At 38.8% G+C, this 12,700-nt stretch overlaps 1 protein-coding gene across 2 annotated transcripts in view; it reads right to left on the bottom strand.

Annotated features, from left to right (window-relative positions):
• NCKAP1 (NCK associated protein 1) overlaps positions 1-12,700 on the bottom strand; it is a 67,414-nt gene that overhangs the window by 15,934 nt on the left and 38,780 nt on the right. For both annotated transcript variants that reach the window (XM_069021808.1, XM_069021809.1), the window contains exons 18-24: positions 10,096-10,215; positions 9,699-9,838; positions 8,406-8,537; positions 5,817-6,035; positions 5,336-5,466; positions 4,830-4,927; positions 456-549 (exon numbers count right to left, since the gene is read on the bottom strand). In XM_069021808.1, coding sequence (XP_068877909.1) covers positions 456-549; positions 4,830-4,927; positions 5,336-5,466; positions 5,817-6,035; positions 8,406-8,537; positions 9,699-9,838; positions 10,096-10,215 — 934 coding nt within the window. The remainder of the gene's footprint in view (positions 1-455; positions 550-4,829; positions 4,928-5,335; positions 5,467-5,816; positions 6,036-8,405; positions 8,538-9,698; positions 9,839-10,095; positions 10,216-12,700) is intronic.

The following is a 12,700-nucleotide window of genomic DNA, read 5'->3' as shown; positions in this document are numbered from 1 at the left end:
TTATAGCTGAATCCACAATGTGATTTTCAGTAGAAGACTAGCACAGTTACCACTTCCTGGAATGAAACCTAGTATACAGTACTGGATGCTAGCGCTGGTTCTGTGCTTTCCTGAGTCCAAAAATGTCTCTTTATTGTAATTATATTTTGTTTCACATTCTACAGCTATGTACCAGGCTTCCAGATTACTGCTGCTACAGCTACATATTATCATCCCTGAAATGATGGTTAAGACTCACCACTAATACACTGCCTGTGCACTACATAACACTGAAATCTCACTTTGTACATGAGAAGACCGGAAAAGTTTAAAATGATCCATCAGTTTACATGAGCTCACATACATTTTGCTGCTTATGGATACTCAATATAGAGAAATTAATTTTTCTCATTTTCTTTACAAAGGCAGATATAAAACATAACTGTGTCTTTAGTAGGATCTTGTTAGTTACCCACATGATAATCTTTTAAAGAGTGCTGCCATCTGGTCTGGCTTGTCAAAGCTGGTCCTCATTTGTGTTAGAACTTCAACATTCTCCACCACAAGTTTCTATAAAGAAGCAAGGATTCATGTCAGCTATAGATTTCAGCATGTTAACTGGATAAATGCCTGATTTAGGACATTTCAACTTGGCAGAAAAGCAACCAACCCTATGGAATACAGATGTTCTTAATGTGTTCTTAATGAGATGACAATCAATATTATCATCAGTCACTACTATACACAAAAGCTCTGAATCAAAAAGCAGAGGATTAGATACTTCTTAGAACATGATTTTTGTACTGAGCAATGTGTACCACATCTTAAAGCAAAGGAATGTAACTCAGTAAAATCAGACAATAGGTCCCTGTGCCACTCAGCTGTTTAGAAGAAAAGTATACATATTGCAATAAAAATGTAAATTCACAAAATAATCAATTCTTTTGGATTGCTGCTTTCACTAATTATGCTGAAATTTAATGCTGGTAAAATTGAAAAATGGAATCAAGAGTGGAAGTCAGATGCAGTTTACATGAAATTTTCTTCCACTATAATATAAATAAAAGCAAAGACATACCTTCAAGTCCCAACACCATAGCCTGAAACAGTTAAACTCAAGTGCAGTAGTTTTCATGTCAGTTTGGGCAAAGGAAAGAAAATGTGTCTGTTTCTAATTTTTAACAGCTCTCATACATGCAACTTGTAACATTAGAGTAAATGTAACAACTTTCCTGAAATCATTCTCCAAATATGTATCAGTTTAAAATTTAAATACAGAGATTGCATAATCACATCTCTAAAATGTCAGATCCAATTTTCCTGTGAGCTGAGGAACTTCAGCTGTGCTAAGCTGTATTTTTAAACTCTCTTCAAGCAAAAAATAGGTAGTTTATTCTTATAAAAATATTTTTGCAGTCTGAGTGCTAAGTATCCTATTTCAGAAAGGGAGAAGTGATTCTCTCTTAGATAGAGGACAATCAACAGCTAAGAAAATGTAGATCTCTTAATGTTCTTCTAACATTGAAGAAAGTATTTCCTTCTATTTAAAGAAAACTTCAATTAATATTTTGTATACTAAATGATATCAAGGTAAAAAAGAACTGAAGGATGGAGGGAGAAACCAAGATATTTTGGATTGGGGGTGGTCTTCCAAAGTGATTATCAATAGTTTTATTTTTCAAGTAGGTACATTCCAATCCATCTTAATTACCAGAGGCAGCAGCAGGAAAAAATTAATATTCATCAAACATGTAGGCTACTCTAAGTTTGGAACATGATTATATATATATATCATAAAACCTAAGAGACATACCTGCAGGAACCTACTGCTAAGGATCCACAAAGATCTAACCTTTGACAGTTTTGCTAGCTGCTTTAATAGTTTTATTTTACTTCACTTCAACCCACACTGAGAACAGGGCGAAACATAGCATCTGGCAAGCAGGAAGATTAAATTTCAGAGTAAATATACCTGTGACCACAGGAGGAGAAAAAACCAATACAATCTATAATGCTGCTATGAAATCAATGGCGGTCTGTGTTTACTCCCACTTTGTAATAAGTAGCCTGTGCAAAGCAGATCTGTCCAAGAACTACACTGTATCATGATCGTGCTATTCCCATAGGATCAAGTCCATCCATAATCCACGAACTGTCCTTACTTTCTTATTTTTAGTGAAAAGCAAGGAAAGAAATATAGAAAATGCAGCAAACTAACCAAGAATCTTAAGGTCACTTCTCTCCTGATACCTAAGCTTTTTATATATTTTTCATACATTTGTAGTTTTGTAGATTGCTAATGCATGGTTGTAGATCCAGTACTTTTCCTACCCTTTTCCCCTAGATTTTAGAACAAATAAGCTAACGTTGTAATACATTCCTGAAAGTACTGTTTAGTCTTATTGTCAGGAAGAGGGCCTACAAGAACAACATTTTGTTTTCCAACCAGAATCTGAGAAGTCATAACAAGAAGTGGGGCAAAGAAGCCCTTGGATCAACTCCAAGGGGCTGACCCAGAGGTGGGTTACTGGGGCAACCAAATCTCCTACCGGATGTACCTGTTAGGTATCCTAATTAATTAACCTTATAAAATTGTAGAAATCCAGTGGCGAGTGTGCCCATCACCACTGGGACACCTGTAAGCTTCCAATAAAGGTCTGCTTTTCACTTTACTATTCTAACACTCTTGCAAGGGTTTTTTCTCTTTTGATTATAGGCAACACTTCCAACCCAAACTGTTCAACGACTATGAGTAGAGTGCACATATGCATGCACATGATGTACTTTTATGCTGAAAAGCCAAAGCAAGACTGGTTTGCACTGAAATGGACAATTTTAAACCAACTGATGTATCAGAACTTGGCATTCTACTTTAAATCCCTCAAAGCTCTCCAGAATGCAAGTCTGAAGGCAATAGCCCATGCACATTGTTACTCAGTCAAGTTTTCAACTTTCCAAATGATAACCAGCATATTAGTTTAAGATTTAAAAGGAGTAGGCTGGAATACAGTTCAAATAGTGACTTAAATGAGGCAATCTTCCCCTTCTTGCCCCAGTCTTAAACTTCAGATACAAAACTGACACCTGGTCCCACTTTGCAGGAAGCAAAGTAAGCATGTTGAACCCTACTTGTAATAAATTCCCTGTGCTCTCCTTTTGTTGCTTTCTTCTCCCAAACACAGATGCTTCTCAGTGCTCTCTTGCTAAGCCAACTATCTCAGCCAAAGAGATGAACATTTTATTACTTTGTTTTTTTCCTCCCAATATGTGGTCAGGCACATGTGGATCTACATTATGCTCTGCTTACCCTCAGAAGTATCAGAAAACGATGGATTTCAGACACAATTTAAAGTTGCTTTAAAAAAATACATCTACAGTATAAACTGTGCTGATTTTGAGGAAATATGATGACCCGTCAGTAAGTGCACAAACAGTACAGCAACAAACACTTGCTGAAGGCCTTTGTGCTTAACTTGAAACATGACAGATGCCATTTTGTGCATAGCGAGGAGTTACAGAATTTAACTTTAAAACCACACCATTCTCACCTGGAAAGCCTCATGCTCTAACTCAAGAATTGGAATAGGCATAAGGAATCAATTACCCTGGCAGGCTGGGCACTCAGGTCAGGATTGCTGCATGCTCTTAAGCCAGCTTGGAAAGCATAAGCAACCCCTCTTCTAAAGCTGTGAGAGTGAATAAAAGGCTTCAAACGTTTTTATCATACATCTCAGCCTTTCAGCAGCACTGCAATTCAAGTGTTTACAAAGAAAACAAAATCCTTGAAAGTGTAACACAGGATATATTAAAACCACACACTTCTAAAGGTCTGGTATGCTGACAGTAAATTGTTATTGAAGAAAAAAAGGAAGTTCCTTAGATCTCTTAGGTATTCATGTACTTTTTCATGCATGCATGAATAGTTACAAAATACAGCATGCTTGAATAGTTACAAAAAATTCCTTAGTTTAATCAGTGGTTAAATAAACGGAAAATTACGAGATGTTATAACAACTTGGAATTAAATTTGGAAATGACACTAAAAGAACAAGTCATATGAAAAAAAAATCTAGGTCAATTAGTGACATTTTAATAGTATGACTACTTGGAGAAAGTAGTATATATTATTACATTTATTAAAACCTCTTTCCAGAAAGAGTTGCACAGGTATCAAGTGGTTCCCCTGACACTGTTTGCTGTTTTGAATATACATGAAACTAATTTCTTTGACATGTTCCCATTTCCAAATTTTTTCATTGCATCAACTTCATTATTTGTCTGTGTTGCTGTAGATGTGAGGTTTATTTATCAGAACACAGACATTTATAATAAATTGTTACTGCTGAGCCAGAGGGAAAGACATATGTAAAAATGAGGAAAACTAACAAAGAAAAAAGGACCTGAAGCCTTTCATCCATGTAAACTGAACAATAGATGCATACACACATTGTTAAAAAATAAGTCCTTATAGAGTACTAAGATAGATTTGAGATTTTCCTGCAACATTTGAAGAGTCAACAGTCTTGAGTAAGGGCTTCACAAACACCTGGAAATCTTGAGAAACATTTCTCTTCCCACTGATGATAAAGAGACTTGACTTCTAACTTACGGTATCTAACACAGAAATGAACAGTCTGCATAAAGTCCTGAACATTCAGCTGCTGAAGAATGTGGGATACACACATACTGGCTGTGCAAACTTATTACAAAAGAACAGTAAAATTCTCAACTTCATAGGTTTGATGCAGTTATTTTAAAAAGATGGCATGCAGAAACATAGGTATTAAATATGCTAAAGGAAGCTTAACCAGAAAACTACTGCCTTCCCACCCACCAGTTTCCAAGGTTACCTTAAGCTCAGCAACCTGCGAAGAGATGTGCCACATCAGACTTTCACTTAAGAACTTCATGCCATATGGTCCCAGAAGTTCAGAAAGGGCTCTCATTTCTGAGAAATAAAAGAAACTGTTATACTTCAAACAGTCCGTCTTCATTTATTTGCAGCCCATCATGTATCTAGCGTGGTGTTTTAAGTGCAAAAATATTTTATCCCAAAGTGTAATTTTAAAGACAAGAATTTGTATGGTAGTAGAATTGAAGCAGTAGTCACCAACACATAATATACCCATTTCTTTAGCTTAAATGCACCTCTACTTTGACCAAAAATAGGAAAAGTGAGGCAAGAGGCAGCATGAATAAAAAGTACTTAAAATACTACTGAAGGCTAACAAATGTTAACTCTAAGACTTAGCTGTTATTTCAGTAACATTTGCTCTGAGAGTTACTGTTATTCCAGTAACTCAAGCAATACAAAAACTGTCCTTCACAAATATTGAGTAGAAATATCAAAGTTTACCTGATATGTCAGAGTATTCCTCAGCATTAAATGTCAATTCATTTTCTGTAGGCAAATTCACAAATGCCTTCATGGCTGGGAAATAGGCTATGTGACCATTGCTGACTTGCCGTAGCAAAGTTTCCAAATACCTTATCAGAAAGGGGAAAAGTTTTAGACGAAAAGGCACATGCTCATGGATACTCTATATAGATGAAGTATAGTTGTGTGACAAGGGACAGCAAGGCTCATAGACTGAAGCTTTATTTTCATAGTTCAACTGATGCCTGCATTTTACTCTGTATCTTGTCCCTATAAAAAGTGTCAGAAGTTTGCCAACAAGCAAACTTTAAACTGCTTTTAACAGGTATAGAGAGAAGTAAACATGTGATGTTGGAAACTTAGCAAATAACTCCACTTCTCCAATTCCAGATTTTTCATTAAACAGCAGTAACAAAAAATCTCTAAAAAATTTGTAGCAAGTGTTTATATAATTACTTACCAATTTGTGTACAGACTGGTAATGGTTGGCTCACCATGACTATCTAAATGCTGGGTTTGCTGAAGCAGAACATTGTTGAACACTCGTGTAATGTCGATCTGTACATAGTTTTCTATTGACTGGAGGACTGTCATATAGGCTCTTACACTGGTCAGCAGCTCTGAAGGCTTTGCAATCTCCTGTGTTGCTTGATTGTACATAGTCATTCCAACAATTGACCTTTTAGAAACAAAAGGATTAGAAACAAATAAATTCATTTCTTAGTAAAATTCAACAAAGATGCAACTATAAAGATGATTTCATATCCACGGATTTTCATAGAATCATAGAATGGCCTGGGTTGGAAGGGACCTTAAAGACCAGCTAGTTCTACACTCCCCCCCCCCCGCCATGGGCAGGAACACCTTCCACTAGACCAGGTTGCTCAAGAACTCCATCCAACCTGGCCTGAAATACTTTCAAGCATGGAAAATATTCATTTTACTTGAATACTTCTCAAATCTGGAACTACAAAACTCTAATCAATACACATACTACATTGTCACTTTTAAAAACTGTTTTAGATTCCAAAGACAACTGTATCCGTGGTTCTAGCAAAAATTTCATGAGACTAAGAATACTCACCAAGTACTCTTCAAAGAAAGCTTTTTTCCCCCTATATGTATATATATATATATACATACATGCATATATATACGAGTGATCCACACTGTGCAAGGCTTATGTAACAAATACTTTGGAAAATAAATTAACGTCGATGTCTTTTAAAATGAAGAACTTCTGGGAAATGCAAGAGCAATCATGTATTGAAGTATTCAAAGCATATTAACTCAAAAAATTATTTCACCAAAGCTGCTGTTATAATTTTAGTTTGAAGTATCTTTAAAAAAACCACACAGCTATAGTGTAGTATGAATTGAAAAATATATCCAATTTATACGTTAAGTAAATAAATAATCCTATTAATGAAAAATACCTCTCCCTTTAGCTAACACAGTGGTTTCTATCTTTAATCAAGGAGTCAAGAAATTGCAGGACATACTTTAATTTGTTCAAATTCTCACCATAAATAAAACCAGGCTTCTAATAACAGATGTTCATAGGCTACCTTTCAAGCTAGAACAGAACTGCATGAAGGACTGTATATTCTATTTAACATACACGGACATGGACCTTACCCAGTATGTCACTGGAACCAGATCCTCAAACAAACTGTATCAGGGGATCCTTAAAAGCAAAGTCTTCTTAGTAAATAAATACTTGTTGTAGTGTTTACTTTAAGCTTATAATGGTCTCAGACTTTAAGAGCTAAGCTTTTAAGTAGTATGTACTTTTCAAAAGCAGAACAGCAATAAAAAAAAAGAAATCGTTAGATCACGACCTTCATCGTGAGTTAGTCTGGAGGAGAACACCACATTATTTAAAGTAACTTGTTGCTTGGACATATGTAAGTAAGTATTTTCAACAGTTTGCTTCTGAGGCAGTCTCTTATCTTAAAATAAATTCAAAATTGATACAATTACAAGATTAAATGGCATAATAATAAGCTCCAGTCCAATCACACGTGACACATAGCAGTTTGAAACAATAAACAAATCCTAATAGTGAAACATGAACACTGTCTTTAAAGGAACACTGCAAACCTCTGAAAGAAATGCCACTTGAAGGTCTGAAAAATAATTAGAAATTGAATATCTATTCTGCTCAGCTAACAAGTCTCATTTCTTTCATGAAGCAAGAAGAAGGAAAGCAGTCTCAAAATAATGTGTCTGTTGCTTCAACCCCAATTTACAAGCTGACCTCCCCCAAATTAAAATAATAAGCCAACAGTGGTCTAAGTTCATAAACCTGAAGAGCTGACTTCTTAACATGTCATAAAGTTATCTTCACTTTTATGCCACCTTATCTTATTGATGGAATGCTCCAGTGACCTAATATTATGTCTTGATGATTAAACTGATTAAGCCTTATACCCTGCTTGAAATATACAACTAGTAATTTTTGGTATAAAATAGTAGGATAGCTGGCTCATTTAATATGAAGTCCTCTCCAGAAGTTGCCATTTGCCTATTTCTGTAAAAAATTATGAGAAGATCAAGGTAAGAACAGACAACAATATCAAGCATCAACACTTTTCATTAAAAAAAAAAAAAAAGTAATTGCACATATTCTCAGTTGGCTTTGTCAGGTCTTGCCTTCTGATTTTTAGACTTCCTTTCAGCAAGGCATTGGACTCAAACACTTGAAAACAACCCAGCACTGTGCAAAAGAATGGTGGGAATACATGTCTTCATAAATGCCTAAAAACAGCCATCACCAGCTCCTACAAAATACTCAGGACTGGGAATGCAGGATCTGGCTGTTAAATAGATTATATGGATTTCAACATATTTTGTTTTAAAACAGGAACTGACTATTGTGTATGTCTGCATATGTAACTTAATAATCATTTAGCTGGAATTCTAGTCATGGTTTTCACAATCCACCTTTAAAACCTAGTTTAATGTAGTAAGTACACAGTATTTCCAACATAAACTAGCAAAGGCTTATCTTGTGTATCAATGCTTCTAACTCTACAATATTTCTTACTTGGTAAAGCGGATTTCCAGGTGAGATGTCAAATATTCTCTTGGGGTAAACGTATGTTCCCAAACCACCATGTTTGGTACATAATTGATAGAGAAGCAGAGCTCAGAAAGTGCAGTATGCAGTTTGTCCAGGCTTTAGAATAGACAAGAAATTAAGAAAAATATTTAATATAACGTAAGTGTATATTATATTGGAAGGCACATGCTGAATGGATAATGCCTCAAAAGCAGGTACAGGCCTAACCCTTCATTATCATGTTCTGCTTTGAGGCATTTTTCTAGCATATTTAAAAAACAATATTTTGGCCAAGAACACATTCTACAATTACATACTGATCTGCATTGCATACAGTGATGTGAGATTTATATTTTTAAGATATATATATATATATACATATATGTTCCCCCCCCCCAAAGACTAGACTGTTAAAGTGATTTTTCCCTAACTGAACTAAACAATACAAATAATGTTTCCTAGTAGGCAGTAATAAAAACCTAAAAATATTGGGGGAACGAATCTTAAACTAAGTTCTTTTCCATCAACCTCTCTAATCTTTACATTTCTCTGCTGTTTGGTTGTTTCAGCTGTAGCAAAACCACTTGCCCCCCCCCTTCAGCAGTGTGTGAATTTAGGCACCCCCAATCACAACACTTCCCTTTTTTTAGCTTCCTTCCTCTTCATACTTTTATCACGCTACCATCCTGATCTCTCCTTACACCTATCTTATAGCCATTCCTACCCTATAATCTCTTACACCCCAAACTGTATTTATTAACCTTTCCTCTTACCTCTTCCAGGTTTGCTTTTGGTTTTGCTACTGATTTGGTGATGCTCTCAGTTTTTCTACAGCCACTAACAAGGAAACCTTCCCCACTTGATTCAGGCACTGGAGCCACAACTCCATGTCAGCCATCAGCCTTACAGCAGCAAGAACTTCCTGCCCAGCCTGTACTTAAGAGTGCTAAAGGTAGAATCAAAGATGCCTCCTACTCCTTGGACTCACATGCCCACAATTAATATGACTATTCAGGAAGCCTAGCTCCAGCACAGGGATTCTTTCTGCTCAGGAAACAGCCAAGGGGATAAATTCAAGTGACAAACATTCCTATTACCTTTGTAACAAAATTCAGTCTCTATACAAGCCACAGAAGCATCATAAGCTCACAAACCACAAAGCTGTAGAACTTACAGCCAATTAAATTTATTCAAACAAATTAAGCAAGATGCATTCAATATGTAAAAACACATTTTGACTTAGGATTCAAGGTGAAAGGAACAGAAGAAGCAGCTTACTTTGTCACAACCAATCTGTTTTTCCTCATACTTTCTACTCCTGGTTTCTCCCTTTCAGGTTCTCCTTTCTTTCCAGTCTGTTTTTTTGACTTCTTGTTCACTGCTTGACTGATGGTTTTGGCACAATGTTTTGGCAACAACTAGTAACCAAAAAGAAATAGCCCCTCCAAATTAAAATCCAATTTTTTAGCACACTTCACCACACAAATAACTCATTCTTCCTTTGACACAATATTAGTATTAAAAATCCTTGCTCAAATCACCTTCACTTTTATGAACAGAAAGCTTACCCAAAACAGAGAGAAAAAATGTGAACAGGAAATAGAACCATAAAAATCCAGAAAGTTGAATGGAGAAAATCTCAAAGGAGAATTAAAATAGACACAACCATACTCGCCTGATCACTCAGTGTACATTGTTCTGTGCAAATGTCAGTGATAAGATTTCGAGCCTGCTTAGCCATTTCATCCAAGAACATGTTACACAAGGAAAGACTACGATCTCCAATATGATGTCGCTGTTAAAAAGGGAGAAAAGGAAGCAGAATTTTCAGTTTCCCATCAGTCTTACAGCACTGCAGAGAACAGTTCACTAATCATGTAACTAGGAAATGGAAGATAATAAATCAATTATTCCTCAATAATCTTGACTCCAGGCTAATTTTTTTCTTTTTGGAAGCAATTTGAACCATGAAATTTTCAAAGTCACCATTAAAAATATTTTCTGTAGAAAGAGGCAAAACCAAAATTTTGAAGAAGTAGGTTTTCATATTTAATTTTGGAGCAAATCTACTTTAATGTGTCCAATACTCCAAGGTCTCTGTGAATGTCCTCTTCATTAATTTGTGCCAATACTAAGTCTAGGGGGAAAAGAGCATGCAACTCAAGCTACAGAGAAAGCAGTGTCCTTCAGACCACTGAAAAAGTCAATGATAAAGCCCTGCTACATTAATTTCTGGATTCTGTTCCTTTGTCACTGGATCTACACAAGCACAGTCCCTGTCTTGCTGAAATCCTCCTTTCACCACTGATGTTTACTTTCTATCAGCCACACTACGACATACGACACACCGTACACAGCACAGCAAAGATTATTTTTCTAAAATGACAATAGTTACCAAGGCATACAATTCAGAAACTGAATTTCAAGTTCTGCTGGCTGGGACAAAATGTGCTTGCTGTAGCTGAATGCACAGTAACTAGTGTCCAGTGGACTTTGGCTACTGATTCTTTACTGTTACTATAATTGTTCTCAAAGATGTCTCTTGTCCTGAAGTGTAGATACAAAAATGCTGCTAGCAAGGATTTTCTTGCTAGTTTCTAAGTCCGTGAGAGACTCTTCTCTCTCACAGAAGAGGTAGCAGGGAATGTAAACAACCCAGACACCTGCAACCTTGAAAAGTCTTGTTTATGGTATAGTAGAAAAATATTTTGACAATGGATGTTTTAGGATTTTAGCCAATCACCCCCAAGGGGTGGCTGATCCTTTGTCCAATTAGATTATGAAGAAAAAAGTCTATAAAAGAGTTTGTAAAATAATTAAATAAATCAATCTTGCTGCACAATTCCTGCCTGCTGGATCTTCTCCTCCTCCTCCTCCTCCCTGTGGCTGTGGGACACGGTGATATACCGTAGGAACCAGGCCTGCAGTAATATTTGGTGCTGCCGGACGTGATTTGCACTCTCTGACGTGTCCTGCAGCTGCGAGCCAAGCCGAATTCCTCTAGAGGTACGCTGTTCCCCTTCCCCCCGGGACCGGGAGGTCCAACAGAACTGAGAAATGGCAAACACCGGCTCACAAACCGACACTGTGGTACTGGTCTGGAAAGGTGTGTTTAGTATAATGCATACCTCCATTCCTGAAAACTCAGTTCGGGAATTATTAGACTGGGCTACTTTAAAAGGGATTTCCATGGACAGAGATACTGCCCTAGACTTTGCCTTATGGCAGGAACTTGGCTGTGCTGTCCGACACGAGCTCCCGGCTGGGGACCCAGCAGTGTTAGAATTATACAAAACCTGGCGCTCGTTATTTATTTTGCTGACAGATCTTGACTGTGATAGCAGGGCTGGATCACCTATTTCGGTGATGAGTGATGGAGGAATGTCCGAGGGGGGCCCCGTTGACTGGGTTTCTGGGGCAAATGATGGTGGATTCGGAAAAACCCCCCCGGCTCCACAGGCAGAGCCTGCGCCGGCTCACCCGGCACAACTGCAGGACTCCACAGCCCCCAGGGACCCCGTGCCACCAGAGGCGGGGGGGTCAAGGCAGCAGGAGGGCGCACAGCCTGCCTTGCCGTTCGGCTGGGCGGCGGCCACGGCTTATCCAGGGCCACAAATCAGCGGTTTGGCCACTTGGATGCCCAGAGAGGCCCCTAGCTCAGTTCCGTATGCACTTGGATTTAACTTTTCAGCCGGCATAGCGCCAGGCGTGCCTGCCCCGGGACTGCCTGGGTGTGGTCTGCTGCCCTCCTTGGCGCTGGACTGTTCTGCGCAGTTGCAGAACCGAGCCATCGACCTTTTAATGCAGCATCTGTCTTTGCTGACAGAGCTACCGAACCTGTCCCGAAGGATGGAGGACCTGCTCAGCCTGTTAGAGCGGCGAATGCCCGAGCCCGCGCCGGCCGTGCCAGCACAGCCCGCGCCACCCGCGCCCCCCCCGCCAGCCGTGGGAGACGCGGCTCCGAGCCAAGAAACGGCGCAGCCAGCGACGAACCCGGAAACAGTGCAGCCGCGGGAAAACCCAGAAGCGGCGGCGGCTGCGGAGACGCGGCCAGAGACGGCGGCTGCGGAGCAGCGGCTAGCGGCGGCAGCGCTGGGCGTGCCCGGGGAGCGCGAAACAGCAGCGGAAGCACCAGCCACGGCTGCTGTGCGAGAGACAGCCGCGGCACCGGCCGCAGCGCTGGCTGCGGCGCCAGCTGCGGCGCCAAGAGCAGCCATAGCCCCAGAGACAGTGGCAGCAGTTCCAGTACCGGCTCGGTCAGAACTGGCCGAGACGGCCTC

The sequence above is a fragment of the Aphelocoma coerulescens genome, chromosome 7 (assembly GCF_041296385.1).
Source record: "Aphelocoma coerulescens isolate FSJ_1873_10779 chromosome 7, UR_Acoe_1.0, whole genome shotgun sequence".
In the NCBI taxonomy this organism is placed as follows: Eukaryota; Metazoa; Chordata; class Aves; order Passeriformes; family Corvidae; genus Aphelocoma; species Aphelocoma coerulescens.
This window is presented reverse-complemented; position numbering and strand designations above follow the sequence as displayed.